Raw genomic sequence first — 24,207 nt, forward strand, 5'->3', positions numbered from 1 at the left:
TTAAATACTTACGCGATCCGGTATGATTGATAGTCTTTTGTAACTCCGCGTCTAGAGCTAAGAACAAGTTTTCGAGCGCCACGCAAAGCCATCCAATCAGCGAGTTCCATTCCAAAGCCTCCCAAGCCACCAAGGATTACATATGTAAGATCATGCTTGAAGTAAATTTGACTAAGCACCCGTACTGGCAAGGTTGCTGGATCATCCGGCTGTTCACGAACTTGAATAACAACTTTTCCTATATGCTTGCCACCGATCAAATGTCTAAAAGCCCTTTCAATTTCATGAGCAGGAAAAACTTTAACCGGTAATGGTTGAATGATCCCCTTCGAAATATCTAAATCAATAAGGGCTTTTAAATGCTAAAAAAAAAAAATTAATTTTAAGCTAAATTTGAATTTTCATTTTTTTACCCAAATATCTTCATCAGGAGCCACAAGAAGGTTATCAGCAAGAACAGCATGGAAAGTAATTTCTTTCAGAAAGCATCCCAATCCAAGCTTGGTGTCGTTAGCCATGTCGAATTTCCCAATTTCCAAAAAGTGACCGGACTTACCAAGACAACGTACTGAAGCAAGCAGCTTTTCTTCGGATAATGAGTTCAACACAAAATCCACACCTTTTCCTTTTGTCTCACGCTGCACCATAAGCTCGAATGATGTATCTCGCGAATTGCCAATATTGGACTCTGAAATTTTACCATTTTAATACATAATTGTAATATTAAATAAATTAAAATATTTTTCCAAATATTTTAAAATTACCTTTTAGTTGCGGGAAGGTCTCCAACAAAAATTTCTTTTTTTGGGTAGTACTGCAAGTTGTAAAAACTTCCAAGTTGTAGGCCAATGCCACGCGTATAGCGGCTAGACCGATGCCCCCGGTACCAGCATGTATGAGTATGCTTTTTCCTTTTCGTATATCGCTAGACATAAAGAATGCATAGTAGACAGTTATGTATACCACAGGCACTGTGGCTGCCTCTTCCAATGACCAGTGATCGGGAATATCCCAAATAAGTTTTGATGGCTTCTCCACATAGGAAGCTACGCCTCCTTTAACCACCATACTCATTATACGACGTCCAGTTAGCACGTTAGTGCCAGAATACTCAAAGCCCAGAACACAGCTTTGATCAATTCGACTTGATCCATATAACTCAACGGCTAAGCGACCAGTTGCGAGCATTACATCTCTAAAATTTAGAGAAGAAAATGCTATTTTAATCATGCAGTTTTCTACATTTAAAGGGCCTTTTATCCATTGTAAAGTCGATAAATCACCACGTTGAATGACGTTTCCATAAATGTGATCCAATCTGGCCATATGATTATCACTTTTCAGCAATTGCAAATGTCTATAGCTGCCCCACGAACCCTAATTAATAATAGTCAAACTGTAATTTCAATAGTTAATATATAAAATAGTCTTACATTGCGATATATGTTGAAAGCCAATCCTAATGCAAGCTGAGCCGAATATAAAGGGTGAGACAAATCAAAACCAGGGGCACTTTGATCATCAATAAAGAAACATCTTATTAAATTACCGTCAGGCTCTTTGCGCAAACAGTTCACTAAACCAATAAGTCCATTAAAGGTTTCGTTAAATGAATACAAAATTACTGGCGTTTTTGTGTTTATTGCAGATTGTAATACTGCAATCCAGTCAAAAGTCTCATCATGTTCAGATACCTTTACTAAAACTGGTTGTACAGTTAATTTTTTAGAAACCTTCTGCAATAAAACAAAAGTTTCCTCATGTGTATCGATCGGAATTGTTGTAATAGTTCGAAATTTCTCCAATACATCCCACGCAGAATTATTAGCCTTACACTTTAGTCTTAGCAACATGTACCCATTGTCGACCAGGACTTTATGGGCAGTTTCAATATTATCTTTTAAGTGCTCTTTTTCAAGGCCCGTCAGCAAAACAAAATGACAATTTGTTTGACAAGACAAACTTCCGTTTTCAACACGAACTCCTGGGATGTCTTCCAGTTTTTGAGAAGTCAATAGAATGTAATCTCCAGTTATGACAGGTAAATCTTCAATTGATTCTAAAAATGAAGTTAACATGGGCTTTTCCTCCATTCGTATCAACCTCTACCAACTTCATTTTTAGTGAAGGATTATTCTCAAGAGCAATTTGAACGCAAACTCGAGCAGCATTTTTTAGTGAAAGAATGCGAGACGGAGAAAAAGGAAGAAATACATATTCTTCAAGAACTGGAATACCAGGAGGTCTACGTCTTTGCACTGGACTGGCATGTAGTCCGACCAGTTCTATTCCACCTGCAATGATGCGATCGTACATGTGATCTACATACACATCAAAAAAAGCGGTTCTCTGGATTCATTTTGGTCATTAAATTAAAATGATGTACTCCATTTATTTTGAGCTTCCGAATTTTCGTTGGTAATAAAAGATTTCTTGAATCAGTTCCCAGAATTTGAATTTGAAGCATTGCATCCATGAAGGTTACCCAATTATAATTCCACTCAACTTTTCCGAACAAACCATCTGAGCGGGCCATATGAACAGCTTTAAATGCGCCGTTGTAGTGATAACCACGTAATTTTAACTCTTTGTAAAAGTCTCTTTTAGAAATCATCGGAAACTTTGATTCATTTTGAAAATTATAAACTTCTGGAATAGTGGGTTTTTCCGTTTCACGGATTATACCTGTCACAACTAAGTTACCTGCATCTGTTATCTAAGGGGCAAACGAGTAATGTATCTTTATAAATAAAATTCGAAATAAAATGTTCTTACCTCAAAATGACCGGTGCCATAGTGAATCATAACTGTTAGCTCGACTTTTCCATTATTCGGCAAACTTGTAGCTCTTAAGAAACGTACATCTTCGAATTCAACGGGTACATCCATATAACTCGGACCGTGATACATAAGAGAGAATGTTTCCCAAACATATTGAAGATAACATGTGGCCGGCACAAGAATTTTACCATCTATGATATGTCCACTCAAAATTCTTCATTATCACTCGCCAAATTAACAGGAAAGACCCGCTCGCCACTGGACTTTGTTTTCATATTTTCGTATTTCGTCACAAACCAGTTTTCACTATGATCCCACCGAATAAGCGAGCTAATACTGGGTGTTGAGCGCGAAACCGGAAATTGGATTTTTTCATACAAGTTCGCGACCGGTAATAATACGCCATTTTGATATAATCTACAACAAGACAAATATTAACATTTTTAACAAACTATGACTCAATTAATACATACTTTCCAAGGGCCGAAAATAAAAACAACGCGTTGTTCTTGTTACCCCTGTTAGTTAGTGGAATATGTACACCACTAGGCATTGATCGTTTAAGAATAGCACCTAAAAGTCCATGGGGCGCCACTTCAATAGTCAAGCAATTTTTAGGGAGCAATGAAAATGTTTCGTTAAAAAGTACACTGTTTAAAAGGTTGTTGGTATGATACTCAGCAGAGCACAATTTTCCTTGATCTTTGTCCCATTCGCTTTTAGGAATACTAGTACTTAACCATTTTATGGTTCTAGTCTTAGGATTTGGGATAATTTCTTTCATATATTGCAGTAATGGTGGGCCCATGTGTGCAATGTATTTTGAATGATAGGCAATATTTGAGCAGGGCACTTCCTTTGCGAAAATGCCTTTATTTATAAGTTCAGATACAAATAAGGAAACATCATCGATTGGACCAGATATTGTACAAGAATCCGGGCCATTATGACAGGCCACTTCGATTGACTTTGGCAGTATGGGTAGAATAGACTTATAGCCAATACCGACAGCTGCCATAGAACCCCTTATTTTTTCTAGGTCCACACTAACTCTTCCACGATAATAGGCCGCCAATATCATTTGTTGAGGAGTCAGTCCACCATCCGCATATGCGCAGCCTAGTTCACCCACTGAATGCCCAATAATAAAGTCTGGCTCCAAATTGAGAGACCGCAAGACATCTGTTAGGCCTATTTGCACAGCGGCTATTCCCACAAACGAATGCAAAATATTTTGGTAAATTTCTGGATCATTGGATGTTAGAATGTGTATAAGATTGAGGCCTTTCGACAGCAACGTCTGGTGGCAAATTTCAATTGATTCCCGGAAGCGTGGTATTATCATAAGTGATGATCCCATTTCGGACCATTGCGAGCCCATTCCGCTATAAACCCAAACTATCGGGCGCTTAAGGCCAGTGTAATGTTGAACATCTTTTGTCAATGATTTACATGATTGAGCCCCTTGTTTGGAAAACACAGCATAGCCGCGGAATACCATACCAGAAACATCTTCCTCTTGAATATTTTGAAGTAATCCAATAAATTCAGCATCTAACGGGTTTTTCTCCACAGCATTAAAAATTTCTTCAACTGCCTCCTCCGTTCTTCCAGCCCATGTAAGAAGACGCGGCACTTCATCTTGTGGTAATCCAAAATTATCTTTCGCCTTTGAATGACCCTTTAAAAGCGCATGCGCATTAGCTCCACCAAATCCAAAAGAGTTTATTCCAATAAAGGGCTTTGGTAAAGGAGTAACGTCTTTTACTACAATTAACCGTCCCTCGGCTAGGGGTGAAATTCCATGTTTAACCTCCGTAAAATTTATATTTGGTGCAATTAGACCTGATTCAAAAGCGAAACAAGCTTTTACCAAGGAACATATTCCAGAAGCCGCTTCGGAATGTCCAACATTTGACTTTACGGAACCAACTAATAGTGGCTCTTGCCTTTGACTGCATAAAACATTATCAATAGCTTTGCACTCTTCTGGATCACCGACCACAGTTCCAGTACTATGGGCCTCCAAGTAGCCTAGGTCACTTGGTTTCTGGTCAATATCCTTGTAAAACTGGTCAAGTAACTTCTCCTGAACAACACCAGACGGATATGTTATACCTTCTGGCTTATATCCATCGCAGTTAGTTTTTGAATAAACTACACTAGCATAAACTCTTTTAGCATCTTTTTTTCTTTGTAAGAACATGCAGTTAATGGTTTCTGATCTAGTGTAACCACTAGCATTTTTATCAAATGGACGACAAAACCCATCTGGCGCCAAAACGCCAAGCCTAAAATTTTAATTTCATCAACTTTATACTGGTTATAACAATATATTATCTGACTTACCGTGCAAACTGAAGGGTTACAAATGGATGAAGCAATAAGTTTGATCCACCAATAATTGCTGCATCAATCTCTCCATTTCGAATAGCGCTGAATGCATTGTCTAATGCGTACATCGAACTAGAACAAGCGGTATCTAGTAAAAATGATGGACCCTCTAGTCCCAAGCAATATGAAATTCGGTTAGCCATCATAGCCCGACTGCAGCCAGTGATACCAAACCCGCCAGACGAAACTTTTTCATAGAACCACGTTTTCTCCGATTCAGATATACATGAGCCAATATAAACTCCGGTTTTTGATCCACGTAGACTTTTTGGATTTACCCCTGCATCTATTACAGCTTCATAGGCCGTCTCAATAAGAATACGTGTTTGGGGATCCATTGTATGCGCCTGTTTAAAATGGACTCCGAAAAATGTAGCGTCAAACTTTTCAAGTTCACCAATTTTTCCAGATCTTTTTGGTATCTCCGGATTAAAGTGACGCCAACGTCGTTCATCATCGTCAACCATGTCTATCTGAAAAGGATTAAAAGGCGGGTATTTTTATTTTAAATTTAGTTTAGACCGTACTTTAATTAAACAATGAATGGAAAAGTATAACAGGTAACAACCACTTACAGCTTGCGTTATTGACACAAGCGAATTTGTTTTTGTTCTTTTACTAAAGTGAAAAACTTAGAATAGATCCCAAAAACGATAATTTTCTGACACTAAAACTTCATTCTCTTTTTTTTACATTTTGCAATGATGAGACGTGTTTGGTGAAACAATTTTTTTTTCACTTCGGAAAGATTAAGACGGTTTCGAATTTCTCAGACCTGTTCCAATTTTCACTTCCGAAAGATTTGCACAGAATCTAAGTTCCCTCTGTAAATGTTATGTTAACTTCCGCAAAAAACTCACGGAAACTTTTCGCCAAGCATTTGGCTGACGGATTCAGATCCTCAGGAACAGAAATTAATTCTTTTAAAATACTTTACGATAACTTAAAGTGCAAATGATATTTTTACTTTATTTGTTAATGTTTAAGAACAGTGTTGCATAACAAATTTAGTAGATAGTAACATATTCGATTTTTTAAAAATTATTTTGTGATGGCACCTCAAAATCGGTTCGATTCTAACCTACTGGAGTTTTGCAAATCCGCCGCCTCTGTTCTAGTTTCCGAACGAATTTGATAGAAACAAAGCAAGGGTTGTCATGGTCCGAAAAAAAAACCTATTTTTTTGGGACTTGTTTGTTTCGGTTTGTTTTTATATGGAAAGTTATCTAAGTTTAGTTTAAAAGTGTTTTTCTTCTTATTATCCCTTAATTGAATGTATTTATTGTGCAAAACGCGTTGTGCTGGGATCTTTTTCAACGTCTTCGGCAACTTTGGTCCCGAACACTACCAGTGAATAGTTTGCAACACTGGTGCAAAGCAGCTGATTCACGCACAAAATTTAAAATACAAAACGAAAGTAAGAAAAACGAATATTTTCTCTATTTAATATTAATTTTATTAGGAGGAAACGTAAGAACAACAAACAGGACGTCATATCTATGAAGTTTATGGAGGAGAACGTGGACATTGCCCGGGGGCATTGCATTTCAAATTTCGGTTTCAACTCGTTATGGCGCTGCAGTCGGTATCTTGGTTATTTATTGTTGCGGTGAGAGATGGCGTCTTCAGGCTGGATCAGTAGGTTAGAACCGATTCCCTCGTAGCAATGCGAAAAAGAAGAAACTCGAGTTTTTTGGATTTTGGTTGAATTACTTAAAAATAGGAACTGCCTCAAGCTTAACTTTACTAGCGCGCTCCAGAGCGGAGCGAAGAGTTGGGGGGAAAGTTGGAGCGGGAGAGCGTAGTGTCAGCGGATGGAGACCTTGGAGATACGGTCGCTCTATACTGGCAAAAAATACAAAACGCCATCATTTCTTCGCCTTCGTTTGAAATTAATAGGGAAATCGTCTTTTCGTCACATTAAAAATTGTAATCGGTGCTACGCAAAACCTTGCAGACACTGTCATGCACTCAAACACAAATTTAATCCATGATGTTTTCTTATTTCCACTTACAGATTTTCTTAAGGTTGTATTCTGGCCTTGATGCCAGGATTTAGCCAATTTTTTAAGTATGATAAAAAGAAATGTTTTTTGTTCACATTTAAGAATACAACAGAAAACAAGAAGGAAAGCAAACTTCGGCAAGCCGAAGTTCATATACCCTTGCAGCTATTGCATTAATTAAATACTTTTGAAAACATTTAAATTATGATTTACTTGAGTATGTGCTAAAAAAAACATTGAAACTATGATGATTTGCAGCTCAATTATTAGATAGTTATTTTATATATTTTTATTATTTCTATGGGAGCTATATGCTATAGACGTCCGATTTTGATAAAATTTATACCATAATTCTGAAATAATTAAACATTGCTATATGTCGAAGAACTAAACAAAAAATTAAAAAACAGAAAAGTTATAATTTTTTTTCATTTATTTTTCCGATTGTTTCCATGGGAGCTATATGCTATAGTCGTCCGATTTTGATGAAATTTAAACCGTAATTCTGAAATATTAAACCATTACTATATCACGAAGAACTAAACAAAAAATTAAAAAACAGCAAAATTATAATGTTTTTCATTTATTTTTCCGATTGTTCCTATGGGAGCTATACGCTATAGTCGTCCGATTTTGATGAAATTTAAACCGTAAATCGGAAATATTTTACCATTACTATATGTCGAAGAACTAAACAAAAAATTAAAAAACAGCAAAGTTATAATTTCTTTTCATTTATTTTTCCGATTGTTCCTATGGGAGCTATATGCTATAGTCGTCCGATCCGGCTCGTTCCGACTTATATACTACCTGCAATAGAAAGACAACTTTTGGGAAAGTTTCATGCAGATAGCTTTAAAACTGAGAGACTAGTTTGCATATAAACGGACGGACAGACGGACGGACAGACGGACATGGCTAGATCGACTCTACTAGTGATGCTGATCAAGAATATATATACTTTATAGGGTCGGAAACGTCTCCTTCACTGCGTTGCAAACTTCTGACTGAAATTATAATACCCTCTGCAAGGGTATAAAAACGGCGTCGACTTGAAAACAAAATATGATTTTTAGCCAATTTTTTTCGACTTTACTTATAAAAAAAATTTTATAATTTTATATTTTAAATGTTGAAGTTTCAAATCTTAACGTAATTTAAGTTCTCCTTTTTGAATTCCTTTTGCCAATCGCCGCCTGGCCCTTTGTCCACGTCAAAAATCTTTTTAGTTTAAGTTCGGTTTTGTACTCGCTCGCTAAAGGTACGGTCGCAGATCGCCTGCCTCTTCTTTTCGTTCTACTTTTACATGTTAAAAGGCGCAGACAAATCGGTCTGCCTACCTAAAAAACCAATCTTAAACATAAACATTAAACTTTGTAATAAGGCCTTTGTGCCATTTAGAACAAACTTAGTGCATAACAGATTGGAAATTTGTGCGGTTTTATTTGATTTGGGCACCACCAAAGGTTAGCGTTTGTGAAAAAGCTGACTAACCCAACAACCCAATGTAAGAACAAGATATATACCAAATTTTAAAGGAATTTGTTCCACCGAACTTAACATATCATGTCAGCCAACTCAAATAAAGTTTAAACGCGTTTAAAGATTAGGAAACGAATCTAATGTCTCGGACTCCACGTCACAGATTGGCTGTGCCTCCGAAAATAATTCGAAATTGGAAAATCCTTTTAGGATCATATTTTTTTAGTCTAAACTTTCATATTATGCAAAAACAAAAAAAAAACAAGAAAGGTGGCAGACCTCGGCCTGCCGAAGTTTGCAAAAATTAATATTAATATATAAATAGTCTTGAAAACATTAAAATTATGATTAACTTGCCTATATGTTTAAAAACAAGCTATGATAAAAATAAAAGTTACATTAAAAAAACAAGAAGGAAAGCAAACTTCGGCAAGCCGAAGTTCATATACCCTTGCAGCTATTGCATTAATTAAATACTTTTGAAAACATTTAAATTATGATTTACTTGAGTACGTGCTAAAAAAAAACATTGAAACTATGATGATTTGCAGCTCAATTATTAGATAGTTATTTTATATATTTTTATTATTTCTTTGGGAGCTATATGCTATAGACGTCCGATTTTGATAAAATTTATACCATAATTCTGAAATAATTAAACATTGCTATATGTCGAAGAACTAAACAAAAAATTAAAAACAGATAAGTTATAATTTTTTTTCATTTATTTTTCCGATTGTTCCTATGGGAGCTATATGCTATAGTCGTCCGATTTTGATGAAATTTAAACCGTAATCGGAAATATTTTACCATTACTATATGTCGAAGAACTAAACAAAAATTAAAAAACAGCAAAGTAATAATTTTTTTTCATTTATTTTTCCGATTGTTCCTATGGGAGCTATATGCTATAGGCGTCCGATCCGGCTCGTTCCGACTTATATACTACCTGCAATAGAAAGACAACTTTTGGGAAAGTTTCATGCAGATAGCTTTAAAACTGAGAGACTAGTTTGCATATAAACGGACGGACAGACGGACAGACGGACGGACATGGCTAGATTGACTCTACTAGTGATGCTGATCAAGAATATATATACTATATAGGGTCGGAAACGTCTTTTTCACTGCGTTGCAAACTTCTGACTGAAATTATAATACCCTCTGCAAGGGTATAAAAACAGCAAAGTTATAAGTTTTTTTTATTTTTTTCCCGATTGTTCCTATGTGAGCTATATGATATAGTCGTCCGATTTGATGAAATTTAAACCGATATTCTGAAATATTAAACCATTACTAAATGTCGAAGAACTAAAAAAAAAAATTAAAAAACAGCAAAGTTATAAGTTTTTTTTATTTTTTTCCGATTGTTCCTATGGGAGCTATATGATATAGTCGTCCGATTTTGATGAAATTTAAACCGATATTCTGAAATATTAAACCATTACTAAATGTCGAAGAACTAAACAAAAAATTAAAAAATTTTTTTCATTTATTTTTCCGATTGTTCCTATGGGAGCTATATACTATAGTCGTCCGATTTTGATAAAATTTAAACCATAATTCTGAAATATTAAACCATTACTAAATGTGGAAGAACTAAAAAAAAAATTAAAAAACAGAAAAGTTATAATTTTTTTTCATTTATTTTTCCGATTGTTCCTATGGGAGCTATATGCTATAGTCGTCCGATCCGGCTCGTTCCGACTTATATACTACCTGCAATAGAAAGACAACTTTTGGGAAAGTTTCATGCAGATAGCTTTAAAACTGAGAGACTAGTTTGCATATAAACGGACGGACAGACGGACAGACGGACGGACAGACGGACGGACAGACGGACGGACAGACGGACAGACGGACGGACAGACGGACACGGCTAGATCGACTCTACTAGTGATGCTGATCAAGAATATATATACTTTATAGGGTCGGAAACGTCTCCTTCACTGCGTTGCAAACTTCTGACTGAAATTATAATACCCTCTGCAAGGGTATACAAATTTTTATATATTTTTATTGTTTTCAGGGGAGCTATATGATATAGTCGCCCGATTTTGATAATATTTAAACCGTAATTCTGAAATATTTAACCATTATTATTTGTCAAAGAACTTAAAAAAAATTAAACAAGAAAGGAAGCAAACTTCGGCAAGACGAAGTTTATATACCCTTGCAGCTATTGCAAGAATTAAATATTTTTGGAAACATTAAAATTATTAATTATGTCTAAAAACATTGAAGCAATGATGATTTGCAGCTCAATTATTAGATAGTTATTTTATATATTTTATTATTTCTATGGGAGCTATATGATATAGTCGTCCGATTTTGATGAAATTTTAACCGTAATTCTGAACTATTTTTCCATTACTATATGTCGAAGAACTTATAGAAAAATTTAAAAACACCAAAGTTATAATTTTTTTTTAATTACTTTTATGATTGTTCCTATGGGAGCTATATGCTTTAGTCGTCCGATTTTGATGAAATTTAAACCGTAATTCTAAAATATTAAACCATTACTATATCTCGAAGAACTAAAAAAAAATTAAAAAACAGAAAAGTTATATTTTTTTTTCATTTATTTTTATGATTGTTCCTATGGGAGCTTTATGCTATAGTCGTCTGATTTTGATGAAATTTAAACCGTAATTCTGAAACATTTAACCATTACTATATCTCGAAGAACTAAATAAAAAAATTAAAAAACAGCAAAGTTATAATTTTTTTTCATTTATTTTTCCGATTTTTCCTATGGGAGCTATATACTATAGTCGTCCGATTTTGATAAAATTTAAACCATAATTCTGAAATATTAAACCATTACTAAATGTCGAAGAACTAAAAAAAAAATTTAAAAACAGCAAAGTTATAATTTTTTTTCATTTATTTTTCCGATTGTTCCTATTGGAGCTATATGCTATAGTCGTCCGATCCGGCTTGTTCCGACTTATATACTACCTGCAATAGAACGACAACTTTTGGGAAAGTTTCATGCAGATAGCTTTAAAACTGAGAGACTAGTTTGCGTAGAAACGGACGGACAGACGGACAGACGGACGGACAGACGGACGGACAGACGGACAGACGGACATGACTAGATCGACTCTCCTAGTGATGCTGATCAAGAATATATATACTTTATAGGGTCGGAGATGTCTCCTTCACTGCGTTGCAAACTTCTGACTGAAATTATAATACCCTCTGCAAGGGTATAAAAACAGCAAAGTTACATTCAGAAGATACAACAAAATGATAATAAAATCCCCTAATTTTAAAAAGCCATTGGTCACCGAGGCAACAATATTGCCAAAATTCATAAAAACTCTCTCTATGCGAGAAATAAATATAGATAAATCCAAATGATAAATTTTTTCATTAGCTGACCCAGACTTTATTAACTTACTAATAAGTTACTGTTTACAGGCCCTTTTGAAGCAAATTCCTTTGTATTAAATTACAAATTTAAAACAATAAATTAGATATTTTTATGCAAACCAGTTTCACTGAAACGATGGGAATTATTCAGGGTATTCACAAAACATTAGAAACATATTCAACAGCTAGATAGCTATATTAAAATTAAAAACAATGAACGAATTTATAGACGTGTTTAAATCACAGAATTATAACATAAACAACTTGAGCCAACTGAAATAGATAAAATTTATTGCAGGCAATGAGATTCACAATCAATATGGCATTTGCTGTCTAAAAGTCAGTTTTTTTATATATAATAAATGTGTTCTGTATGTATGGGCCAGAGAAATGGAAATGAATTATTGCCATTAAAAAATTATCTCGTAGAGAGCACTTCAACAATACTCATTTGAACAAAATTACGACAGAAACATTGATTATAATTAAAAAATTTCCTGCCTTTCAAAAATAATTCACAGGCAAAAATAATAAACATTATACCCTCAATTTGGTGCAAATGTTCTTCAGGCCATTAAAAACAAAATTCTTCAGGGACCACAAATAAACATTAAAATCTAGTCTGGTTGCTAATATAAGCGTATCTAACAGTCATGAGTACCAAATCCCCTTTACTTAATATTCAATGCCTAAAAGATAACAAAAATGATTTAGAATTTATCCGTAATAATGGAAATTAAAGGTTCGCTATACTTTCAGAAGTTTTTCACACAATCTTTCTTTCAGAAAGCTAATTGAGAAGCACAGAATTATCGGGTATGGAGGAGTGGCTGTTCCCTACATAAAGGGTTTAAGAATTAAAAAACTTCCTTACGCCTCGGAAAATGACGTCCTTATAACTTTTGAACCTAGTGTTACTACAACAGTCTTCAGTAGGGAAATTCAAACTAATTGCAGTTCTTAGACAACACGAATAATTTTATTTTTGCTGGATATTTCAGTGCAAGGTATATCTTTTGGTAACACTCTTACCAAAGGTCGTTTTTTGATGAAGTCATGAATAAAGCAGATTGCCGATTTAAATAAACGCAGTTTTACATTTAAACTTAACATAGATAGTCGAACAGGATCGGTTCGAATATCAAGAAAAATGTTAGGTGGACCAGCGAATCGTTTTTTTTCGGTGGCAGGCATCACCATCCCATTATCATTGAGATACCGCAAAGGCTTCTTTAACCGAAAACCTTTCTGGCAAAGCATAGACTCCCTAGAAAACTAAATTTTTAGTAAAGCAATCAGGACTACGACATACAGTATTACCAATAATAGAAGTCCTAAAGGGTTGTGGAATAAAGATCTTCAAATACTTTATTCAAAGTATACCGAAGCTCAGTATGATATATTTTGGCCATAAATCAAACAATTTTATGGGAAAAGAAGGTCAAATGTACTAAGAAAAAAAATTGTTCTAGTGGGCCAGGAACCCACACTTGCAAGTCCTTTTGTTTACACACCTGCATAAATATCAGCAACTCTAAAAGCCCTTTCCTTTTAGATGATCTTGCAGCTGTTCTCGATAAGAGATGAAATGCTGCTGGAGGTTGCGACAAGATAACCTATGACATGCTTCGATCTTTAAGTAGTACATCACAAGAAAAGCTATTAAGTGAATTCAACCAGATTTTAACAAATTGTTCAGTGCCTGACAATTGGCGTATCATTGAAGTAGTGCCAATACCCAACAGAGGCAAAGATCTCAACATAAATAGAAATTTTCGTACCATCTCTCTTACTTCGGTACTAGCAAAGACACTTAATCTGATAATTAAAGATAAACTAGACAGCTTCCTAGAAGAGTCCAACAGCATGCCCGTTAAGAAGTATGCGTATCAAAAAGGTAAATCAGCAGCAATGCGTATAAACAATATAGCTGTTCTATTGTAGTTACAGTTGTTGATATTGAGAATGCGTACAACTGTGTAAATATTGACACTCTCAAATTACTAATGGAATTTGAAGGAATTCCTAAACAATAAATCGATTGAATATTAACCCTTTTTTTCTCCTCTCTTTTTACATCTGAACAAAACGTTCGCTGGGTTTAGGGGAGGATTGCCAATTAACTTATACACCAAAAGACTTAATCAAATTAATAACAACATGTCTGTCTTAAAGTTTGCTGATGACTTTGCAATAATTTCCATCGGCAATCTTCAAACTAACATCAACAATTTCGCGTTACTATGTCAAGATCTCAATCGCAGTTTCAATACAACAAAATTTGTTCTTTTAATCATTGGACCAAGTATGTCACAATATAATGTAACAACATTGTTTTTCCTGTTAAAGAACAAAAACACCTTTCTTGGCAGGACTACTAGTGCAAAGTTATCAAACAAAATCCACATTAAAAACAGAAAACAGTGCTTGCCTTTTACAGATGGCCACTACCATAAAATCAGTTCTGAAACCTAAAATATCTACAAATATCTTGAAATCCTTCATTAGATCCAAGCAAGAACATGCTATTTCACGTTTCTGTAATCCCAATATTGGTAAAAAATAATACTTTAAACATTGCACAAACCAGTTGTTTACGCAGATCTGTTGGAGTTCATCCTCAAACTTCACCTCACCTTATATTTTCTCTTGCTGGCGTTTTGCCTCCTAAGCACAGGGCCAATGTGCTAACAGTAAAAAAACTACTCAAAGCAACATCTCTAAATCCTGCACTGTATATCAAAAGCTTCACAGCCAAATACTAATACTGCTCATTCGGCAATATATCAAGAGTTCCATGAGGTTTTTGAAAATAAAACTGACAATGCCAAGAATACTGTTAATCCAAAAGTAGTAATAGTAGACACTACCCTTCGGAAAAAAAAGGTGATGTCTCAAGTAAAAGATCTAATTCCGTATATTTTTCTGCTGAACACAAGAAACACATAAACGTTCGGAAAAAGAACAGGATTTTCAAACGTTTTCATATTACAAAAGACCTTTTGAACTCCAAAGAATAATTTTTAAAAGAGAACTTGCCAATTTCATTGAAGAAGCAAAACTCAAATTCTAATAGAACTCACTAGGGCTATCGGAAGTCAAGTAGTGGATAGACCTTCTGACTTTCCTTTTTAGAGTCCGCCTTCTGGTACTCACTACTCTTCTGTCAAAAAGAAAAAAAAATAAATAAATAAATAGGTACGTCACGCCTGTTTTTGCCTTGCGCTTTTCTGGTTCATCAGTACGGTGCCTGGTCATTTCAAGTCATCGGCTTGAGACCAATCCTTCGCATTTATATGCATAAAGCTCATAAAAAAAATTTGTGCGAACAAAATATAGTTAAAAAAAAGCCAAAACAATTTTGTTCTTGGTGGCAATTTTATGTAGAGAATACTATATTAGTGAGCTTTCTCGCGAGGCATAATGTTCGTTTCCGACCCTATAAAGTATATATATTCTTGATCAGCATCACTAGTAGAGTCGATCTAGCCATGTCCGTCTGTCCGTCCGTCTGTCCGTCCGTTTATATGCAAACTAGTCTCTCAGTTCTAAAGCTATCTGCATGAAACTTTCCCAAAAGTGGTCTTTCTATTGCAGGTAGTATATAAGTCGGAACGAGCCGGATCGGCCGACTATAGCATATAGCTCCCATAGGAACAATCGAAAAAACAAATAAAAAAAAATTATAACTTTGCTGTTTTTTAATTTTTTTTTTTAGTTCTTCGACATATAGTAATGGTTGAATATTTCAGAATTTCGATTTAAAATTCATCGAAATCGAACGACTATATCATATAGCTCCCATATGAACAATCGCAAAACAAATACAAAAAAAATTATAACTTTGCTGTTTTTAAATTTTTTTTAGTTCTTCGACATTTAGTAATGGATAAATATTTCAGAATTACGGTTTAAATTTCATCAAAATCGGACGACTATATCATATAGCTCCCATAGGAACAATAAAAATATATAAAATAACTATCTAATAATTGAGCTGCAAATCATCACAGCTTCAAGTTTTTAAACACATACGCAAGTAAATCATAATTTTATTTTTTTTAAAATATTTAATTCTTGCAATAGCTGCAAGGGTATATAAATTTGGCTTGCCGAAGTTTGCTTTCTTTCTTGTTTAAACTATATTTTGCTCACACGAATTTGCCTGCGCTCACGATATCGAAATAGAGCAGGGACAAAACCGAAACTTTATTTGGTTTAGTTTAGATTCTTAACTGCTAAGTATTGACCTTATAATATTAAGTATTGAAATAATACTCCTGGGCTTACGTTTTATACTATTTAATATAAATTTATATTGAATTTTTGTTATACTATGATAGTATGAATTCTAAACTAACAAGAAAGAAAGCAAACTTCGGCAAGCCGAAGTTCATATACCCTTGCAGCTATTGCAAGAATTAAACATTTTTGAAAACATTAAAATTATGATTTACTTTCGTATATGTTTAAAAACATTGAAGCTATGATGATTTGCAGCTCAATTATTTGATAGTTATTTTATATATTTTATTATTTCTAAGGGAGCTATATGCTATAGTCGTCCGATTTTGATGAAATTTAAACCGTTAATCGGAAATATGTAACTATTACTAAATGTCGAAGAACTAAACAAAAAATTGAAAAACAGCAAAGTTATAATTTTTTTTCATTTATTTTTCCGATTGTTCCTATGGGAGCTATATGCTATAGTCGTCCGATCCGGCTCGTTCCGACTTATATACTACCTGCAATAGAAAGACAACTTTTGGGAAAGTTTCATGCAGATAGCTTTAAAACTGAGAGACAAGTTTGCATATAAACGGACGGACAGACGGACAGACGGACGGACAGACGGACGGACAGACGGACGGACAGACGGACATGGCTAGATCGACTCTACTAGTGATGCTGATCAAGAATATATATACTTTATAGGGTCGGAAACGTCTCCTTCACTGCGTTGCAAACTTCTGACTGAAATTATAATACCCTCTGCAAGGGTATAAAAAAGTATATGCTTTGTATTATTTAGAATTGAGGTGAAACTTATTCTTTAATACTGCCCTTAGTTTATTTTCAAGACTGACTTTTTAATTTAATACAAGACACCCGTTACTCAGCCAACAAATTTCAACCTATGTATTTCCCCTACAATCAATCGAAGTTTAGGTGGCGCCATCTGTCGAACGTTTGCGGGCGTTAGAGTGGGCGTGGCTCCGTTCTGAAATAAACTTGCGCTGCTTAGGAAACACTAGAATCTGCATGCCAAATCCCAAATCTCTAGCTTTCATAGTTTCTGAGATCTCGACGTTCATACAGACGGACAGACGGCCAGAAAGACAGATCGACTCGGCTATTGGTTCTGATCAAGAATATATAAACTTTATGGGGACGGAAACGCTTCCTTTTACCTGTTACAAACTCTTCAACGAATACAAAATTCCCTTTTGCTCTACGAGTAACGGCTTTAACTATCCGTTTTTCTTTGGGTGTAGAGTTCGAGTAGATAAAGCAAATAAATATAAAAACAATGAAATTGGTAAAATAATTGGAGATGATTTCTACATGGATGATCTCATGATGATGATCTCAGTAGAAAACGCTATAAATATGAAAGAGCAGATTTCCAGGCAGTCAATTAAGTTAGCCTGAATTTAAGGAAATTGATTTCTAACAAACCAGAAAAATATTAAAAGTGGTAGTGGTGATAACACAATTTTAAAGAAAACAAGAAAGAAGGCAAGCCGAAGTTTATATACCCTTGAAGCTATTGCAAAAACTAAATATTCTTGAAAACATTAAAATTATGATTTACTTGCGTATATGTTTAAAAACATTGAAGCTATGATGTTTTGCAGCTTAACTATTCGATAGTTCCTATGGCAGCTATGTGATATCGTTTTCCGATTTCAGTAAGATTGAAAGCGTAGTTCTGAACTGTCAAATTATTAATAAGTCAAAAAGAATTTTTTAAAAAAGTTACAAAATAGAAAAGTAACATTTACAAAAATAAAATTGCTTTTATATTTTTATTGTTCCCATGGAAGCTATAGTCGTCCGATTTTGATGAAATTTAAACCGTTATTTTGAAACATTTATGCATTACTATATTTCGAAGAACTAAAAAAAAATTAAATAACAGCAGAGTTATAATTTTTTTATTTATTTTTCCGATTGCTCCTATGGGAGCTATATGATCAGTCGTCTGATTTTAATAAAATTTAAATTTTCAATAATAATATATAATAAGTTAGCATAGGGATTTTTAAAAAAGAAAATAAGCGAACAGTTTTTTCCACATTATCAAAAATCCATATGTGCAAAAAATTAGGATTTCTGAAAATCAGGGATAAGGAATTATCAAATGATGATGCCCAGGAATGGCCGGATTAAAAAGAAAAACTTTTATTATTGAAGAAAATCATTATACCGAGATGGGTTCAAAGCAAATCGAAGACGGTTATTGAACTGCACGGGCTTGCAGACGATTCTTAAAAGGTATATGCTGCAGTAGTTTAAGCAAATGTGGGAAGATTGGTTACAATAGATGCCATCAAAAGCAGAGTAAATTCCATTAAAAATAGGAAAACAATTCCAAGAATAGAGCTGTGTGCAGCTCATCTATTGAGTAAATTAATACAACAAATTAAAGAGTCAATTAATAAAGCGGCTAAAATAAACGCCTGGTGTGATTATACCATAGCTTTGGCTTCGATTAAAAGTGGTCAAAGCAAGATCAAAATTATTAAACACAGGACAGATGAAATTCGAAGTTATACAGAAGTAAAATGGAATCAGGTCAAATCAGAAGATAATCCAGCGGACTACGCGTCAAGGGGAAATTCTTCTGGTGTTTTGACTTCTGAGGGGGATATTATCTATAATTTATTTGCAAAAAAATATTAATAAATCCACAAATAAACAAATAAACAAGAATAATATGCTACATAGTTCGATTTATTAATATTAAACCAAAAATAAAACTTTTCCTTGTTATTTAACGGCTAAGGAGATAAAATATGCAGAACAAAAAATAACAAAAAAGGAGCAGGAATATCCATTAGTGCAGAACTCTACAGATTAATTGATTACAAAGAAATATAAATCAATTCAAAAATTTTAAGCCTGCATCCATTTACTGATCAGGATACAATTTTTTCATGGTGGGCGGAAGATTGCAAAATTTCAATGCCGAATTCAAAGTAAAGCATCAAATTATTCTCGACAATGGGCATATCTCTGCATTAATTATGTATAATTAAACCTTACATGGTGGAACACATTTAATACGAACATACGTTCAAAGAAAATATTGGATATTTGGAATAAGAAATACTTTAAATAAAAAAATGAATAAATGTACGAAATGTGCAAGGTATCGTCAAATCACAGCACAACAAATAATGGGAAATCTACCCAAATATAGGGTTACAATGTCATACCTAATTTTAAGTGTAGGTATTGATTACGCAGGACCCTATTACATTAGAGGTTCCAAAAATAAAGGTCAGAAAACGTATAAAGGGTGTGTATGGCAACAAAGGCAACACATTTGGAAGTATAAAGCCATTAAACTTCTAATGTCATTTTAGTGGCTCTCAAAAGTTTTATCGCAAGAAGAGGAAATGTGCTGCTCTTTATTCCAATGGAACCATTTTTGTAGGTGCAGCAAGAAAATTGGTCGAAAAGTTGTCGAAAGCAATACAAGAAAATTCCGTGGTTCCATTTCAACTCGGGTAAAAAGGAATTACCCACTGCTCTGTGGGTAATTGCGTTTCGGAATGAATTCAAAAGGCTTAAGTAAAAAAGATCCAAATTCGAATTATAATGCTGTCACGTTTTTATTTCGTTATTTTCTTCAAGCTCAAAGGTAGTGTGACCCAAATCGATCCATTGATAACCCTTAAAATTTGGTGCATTCTATTTTTAGGCATCCTACATCTAGACTTTACAAAGGAATGCAAAGGTCATACTAAATACTAAGTTTATTGATTGATGGCGGTAGTTCAAATTAATTCAACTAGAAGTTATTCAAAATGTTGTACTCGAACATCCATTCCCGTTGTAGGAGTCCGGCGTAAAATCTATGAAATACCATCTAAAGTGGAAGAAGTTTTGAACTCACGCCCCCTATATTTATCAGATAATGATATAGAGCACAATGAATTTCTAACACGTGCCCACTTTTTAATAGGACGACTACTGTTGGATGTGATTGAGCCCAATGATGAAAAAAAAAATAGAGAATTAATATAGGTGAAAATTTATTTTTTAAAAAATTAAAGAGACGAGGCGACGATAACCCTCTTGGAACTAACGTCTTTCGTTATATATGGCTTCAGAAATAACCCTCAGACTGACGCTCTTTACACTGACTTTAGTAAAGCGTTTGTTTCTAGTAAGTTAGTCTTACTAGGGTTTTCACATGAACTACTTACATGGATTTTGAGTCTGTTACTAAAATGATCCAAGTTACGTTAGGCGTTCCACAAGGGAGCCACCTGGGCCCACTTCTTTTTACGATCTCCTTCCAGTTTTGACAAAGTCGCGTCAGCAATATTTCCCTCTGTTCAGATTTACAAACGGAACTTAATGCTTCTCAATCATGGTGTTCTGTAAATCTATTGGACTTAAATAGCATTAAATGCCAAGTAATGACATTTTATCGGGTCAACCCACTAGAATTAGACATATTGATGACCTTGACGTCCTTTTGGACCCAAAACATAAGTTTTCCGTATACACTAGTCGGCATAGTTATTTTGACGAAACTCTTTTTGACTATTGAACTTAGCGTTGCTTGAAATCGTCAAATAACGGTGCAAAAATGAGGCGCAAAACAAAGAATATATTTTTAGCTATGTGCATGCAAAATTTTGTTTCCTTTACCTTTAGCGTGGCACAAGTATTTTGACAGCATCGTTTTGAAAATATTTTCACACTTTTAAGCACGCGAGAATCAATGAACTTCTGTGTTTAACTTTCAGCAATATTAAACGTTGTTATCAAAACAGAAAGATATTAAAAATTAGTCAATAACATGGGTAAAACGGCTGAGCTAAGTTTGGTTACCAGATCTTCAATAGTAGCAAAGTTTAACGCTGGAATAGCAGTCAAAGACATTGCCAATGAGTTTAGTATGTCGCGTCAAACTGTGCACTACCAAATTAAAAAGTTTAACAAGCATAATGACATGCGTAATTTAAGAAGATCGGGTGCTAAGCGCTAAAGAGGTCTCAGTGAAGACCGAGTCTTTGTACGGGAATTTAAAAAGAATATTTTTTTAAAGCCCCAATCCGCAGCAGGTCAATTTAATTTGATAGCTTAGACACCAATTAGTAAGCGCACAGTCTTATAAAGCCAAGGACGTACCATATATAACAGAAAAAAAACAAGCTTAAAAGATTGTTCTTCGCGAAGGAACAACTTTATAAGCCAAGGAAGTTCTATGGACAGATGAAAACTCCTTTGAGTATAATTCATCAAAAAATAAATTTTTTGTAAGATTACCAATGGTACAAAGGCAGAAACGGCGGTCCGTTTGCCAAAAAGTAAGCCATGGTGGAGGCTCTGTGATGTTCTGGGGATGTGTGGGTGACCTCGTTCCAATATTTGCGGGTTCTAAATGATAGTGCGTTTAGTTCCGGAGACAGGCTTATTGGACAAACCTTCATTTTGCAACAGGATAACGCCCCATGCCACAAGCCAAGATGATTACAACATTTTTGAAGAATGTTGGTGTTACCAATTTGGACTGGCCACCTTAAAGTCCAGAATTAAATATAATTGAAAACGTCTGGACTCTTATAAAACGTAAAAGAACAGTATCGTTAAATAAAACCAGAGAGGAGACAATTTCTCAGGTCACATTCCTTTGGGAAGAGATATCTCTAGAGAATATCCAAAATTTGGTCGATTCAGTACCGCAACGCTTGCAAAAAGTTGTTGAAACCAAACAAAATTATATATTTTACTAAATTATTTTTTTTCCTTTGGTTTTTTTAAGTTTAAACTTTGTTATTCATATTAAAAAGTACTTGTCAAAATACTTATGCCACCACATGAAAATTACTTTAACTTATATTTTTTAAGTTCATATGATTATTGTATTAGCACTAAGTAAAACAGAAAAAAAATTCATTGAGTTATATTAAACCATTAAAAGTTACATAAAATTTGAACCATTACTTTTTCGTCAAAACAATTATGCCGACTAGTGTATACTTCCATGGTAAATAAAACCAGGGGAGTGCTTGGATTTATATTGATGATCTTTATGTCACAAAGACTCTGGTCATTTTATCCTGGAGTATTGCTCACCAGTTTGAGTCCCCAATATAGTGTACATATAGACCGGTTAGAGTCTGTGCAAAAGAACTTTTTGCTATTTGCTCTATGAGACCTTAATTGGAATGCAGACCTAATTTACCATCTTACCTTAGTGGACTTCTTCTAATTAGTTTACCAACTTTAGCTAGTACTTTAGGTATTACTTTTATTCGTAAACTTATTCACGAAAAGTGGAGAGTCCCGAGCTAATGGGTCACCTAAATTTCTCTGTGCCTAATAGAATTACTAGGAACTATGTTCCTCTTATTCTAAACCATTGTCGATTAAAACTATTTTATGCATGAACCTTTTAGAGTACTATGTAATGACTATAACAAACTCTATCACATATTTTCTAGTATCGACTCTTTAGTCGCACTAATATTCTTAGGCAAAGCCACTTAAAATCAAAGAAAATCTATCTGAAAAATTAGTTTTTCTGGAACGGAACTAAAAGAGGTATATACGCTTTTGATGGCTAGGGGTTTATTTGTAGACAAAAAATTGATATTAAATTTCAAAATACCAATTTTTAGCAGACACCCATCGAAGTGATAAAGGGTATTTAAAGCGTAGTTCTTAAATAAGGAAATGTTTTAATATTCTTTAATATTGTATTTTATACGTCAATCCTTATATTGATGGCCCTTGTCAGAATGTTCACACATGAACAGTGAACAAGTATAAGTATAAGTATATAAGCTTAACAAAGCAGCCAATTGAGTCCAACAAAATTATATATACACATAAAATGTAAAAGACCTCTTGCGAGCGGACACCGAATGTCTTTGACTATAACTGCTATCAGGGTATTTGTGATCTCCCTGATGTTTTCTCAAGTAAAGGATAAACAAGACACTCGGTGCGTTTTTAGAAAAAAGAAATTAATTATAAAGTTTCATGAGCTCTGCTCATGTCATTTTGTCAATCGATCTAGAGCCATCATTTACGATCTGTTATTTAAAACATGCAAGGAAACATTTGTTAGCACTTGTAATCTGTAAGTGCAGGCCACTTGAGCCTTAAAATTATTATCACTGAAAATATTTCCCACACTGCACACTGGACTACTGCGGGGGTCAAAATATCCCGCTCAGTGCAAACATATTTCTAGTTAAATAGGCTATAGATAACTGAAATCGGTAAAGCAGAACTTAAGATAATTAAAATTTGCATAACAACTGGTGAAAAACGTTATTTACACTTTTTGTTCTTTTCATATGGGCAACAATTTTAGCCAAATAAGCAGAATCATCATTCTTCAATTGGAAATAAATTTGACCACACACGCCATTAGCAAGTGATAAGAAGCGCCGGCTTATTCCCACAGCTTGGCAACAGCAACAATTGATCCTCATATGCACAAAAACATAACATTACATAACATTATCTAATATTTAAGGCTGCTGCGTCGCTTCCGGCTTAACCGACAGCTTCGCCGGCGCAGCGTTGGTCTAAGCTGAATTTAAGAATATAGGCCATAGTGACAGTGATAATTGTAAGAAGGCCTAAAAAAAATAAAATCAATATTGATGAAATGAAAAATAAATACAATTTTCTGAGCAACAAAACACACATATAACAATCATAACAAGAAAGGAAGCAAACTTCGGCAAGCCGAAGTTCATATACCCTTGCAGCTATTGCCAGAATTAAATTTTTGAAAACATTTACTTGCGTATATGTTTAAAAACATTGAAGCTATGATGATTTTCAGCTCAATTATTAGATAGTTATTTTATATATTTTTAATATTTCTATGGGAGCTATATGATATAGTCGTCCGATTTTGATGAAATTTAAACTGAATTCTGAAATATTTAACCATTAC

General features: G+C 34.3%; 1 protein-coding gene across 1 annotated transcript in view; it reads right to left on the minus strand.

The window, feature by feature from the left end:
• Positions 1 to 24,207, minus strand: part of LOC128265771 (fatty acid synthase) — a 72,761-nt gene that overhangs the window by 1,984 nt on the left and 46,570 nt on the right. The window contains 10 exon segments of the mRNA XM_053001978.1: positions 13 to 362; positions 414 to 688; positions 765 to 1,377; positions 1,434 to 2,087; positions 2,089 to 2,340; positions 2,342 to 2,716; positions 2,776 to 2,990; positions 2,993 to 3,198; positions 3,255 to 5,072; positions 5,131 to 5,648. Coding sequence (XP_052857938.1) covers positions 13 to 362; positions 414 to 688; positions 765 to 1,377; positions 1,434 to 2,087; positions 2,089 to 2,340; positions 2,342 to 2,716; positions 2,776 to 2,990; positions 2,993 to 3,198; positions 3,255 to 5,072; positions 5,131 to 5,648 — 5,276 coding nt within the window.

This window comes from Drosophila gunungcola, unplaced genomic scaffold, assembly GCF_025200985.1.
Source record: "Drosophila gunungcola strain Sukarami unplaced genomic scaffold, Dgunungcola_SK_2 000154F, whole genome shotgun sequence".
Taxonomy (NCBI): domain Eukaryota; kingdom Metazoa; phylum Arthropoda; class Insecta; order Diptera; family Drosophilidae; genus Drosophila; species Drosophila gunungcola.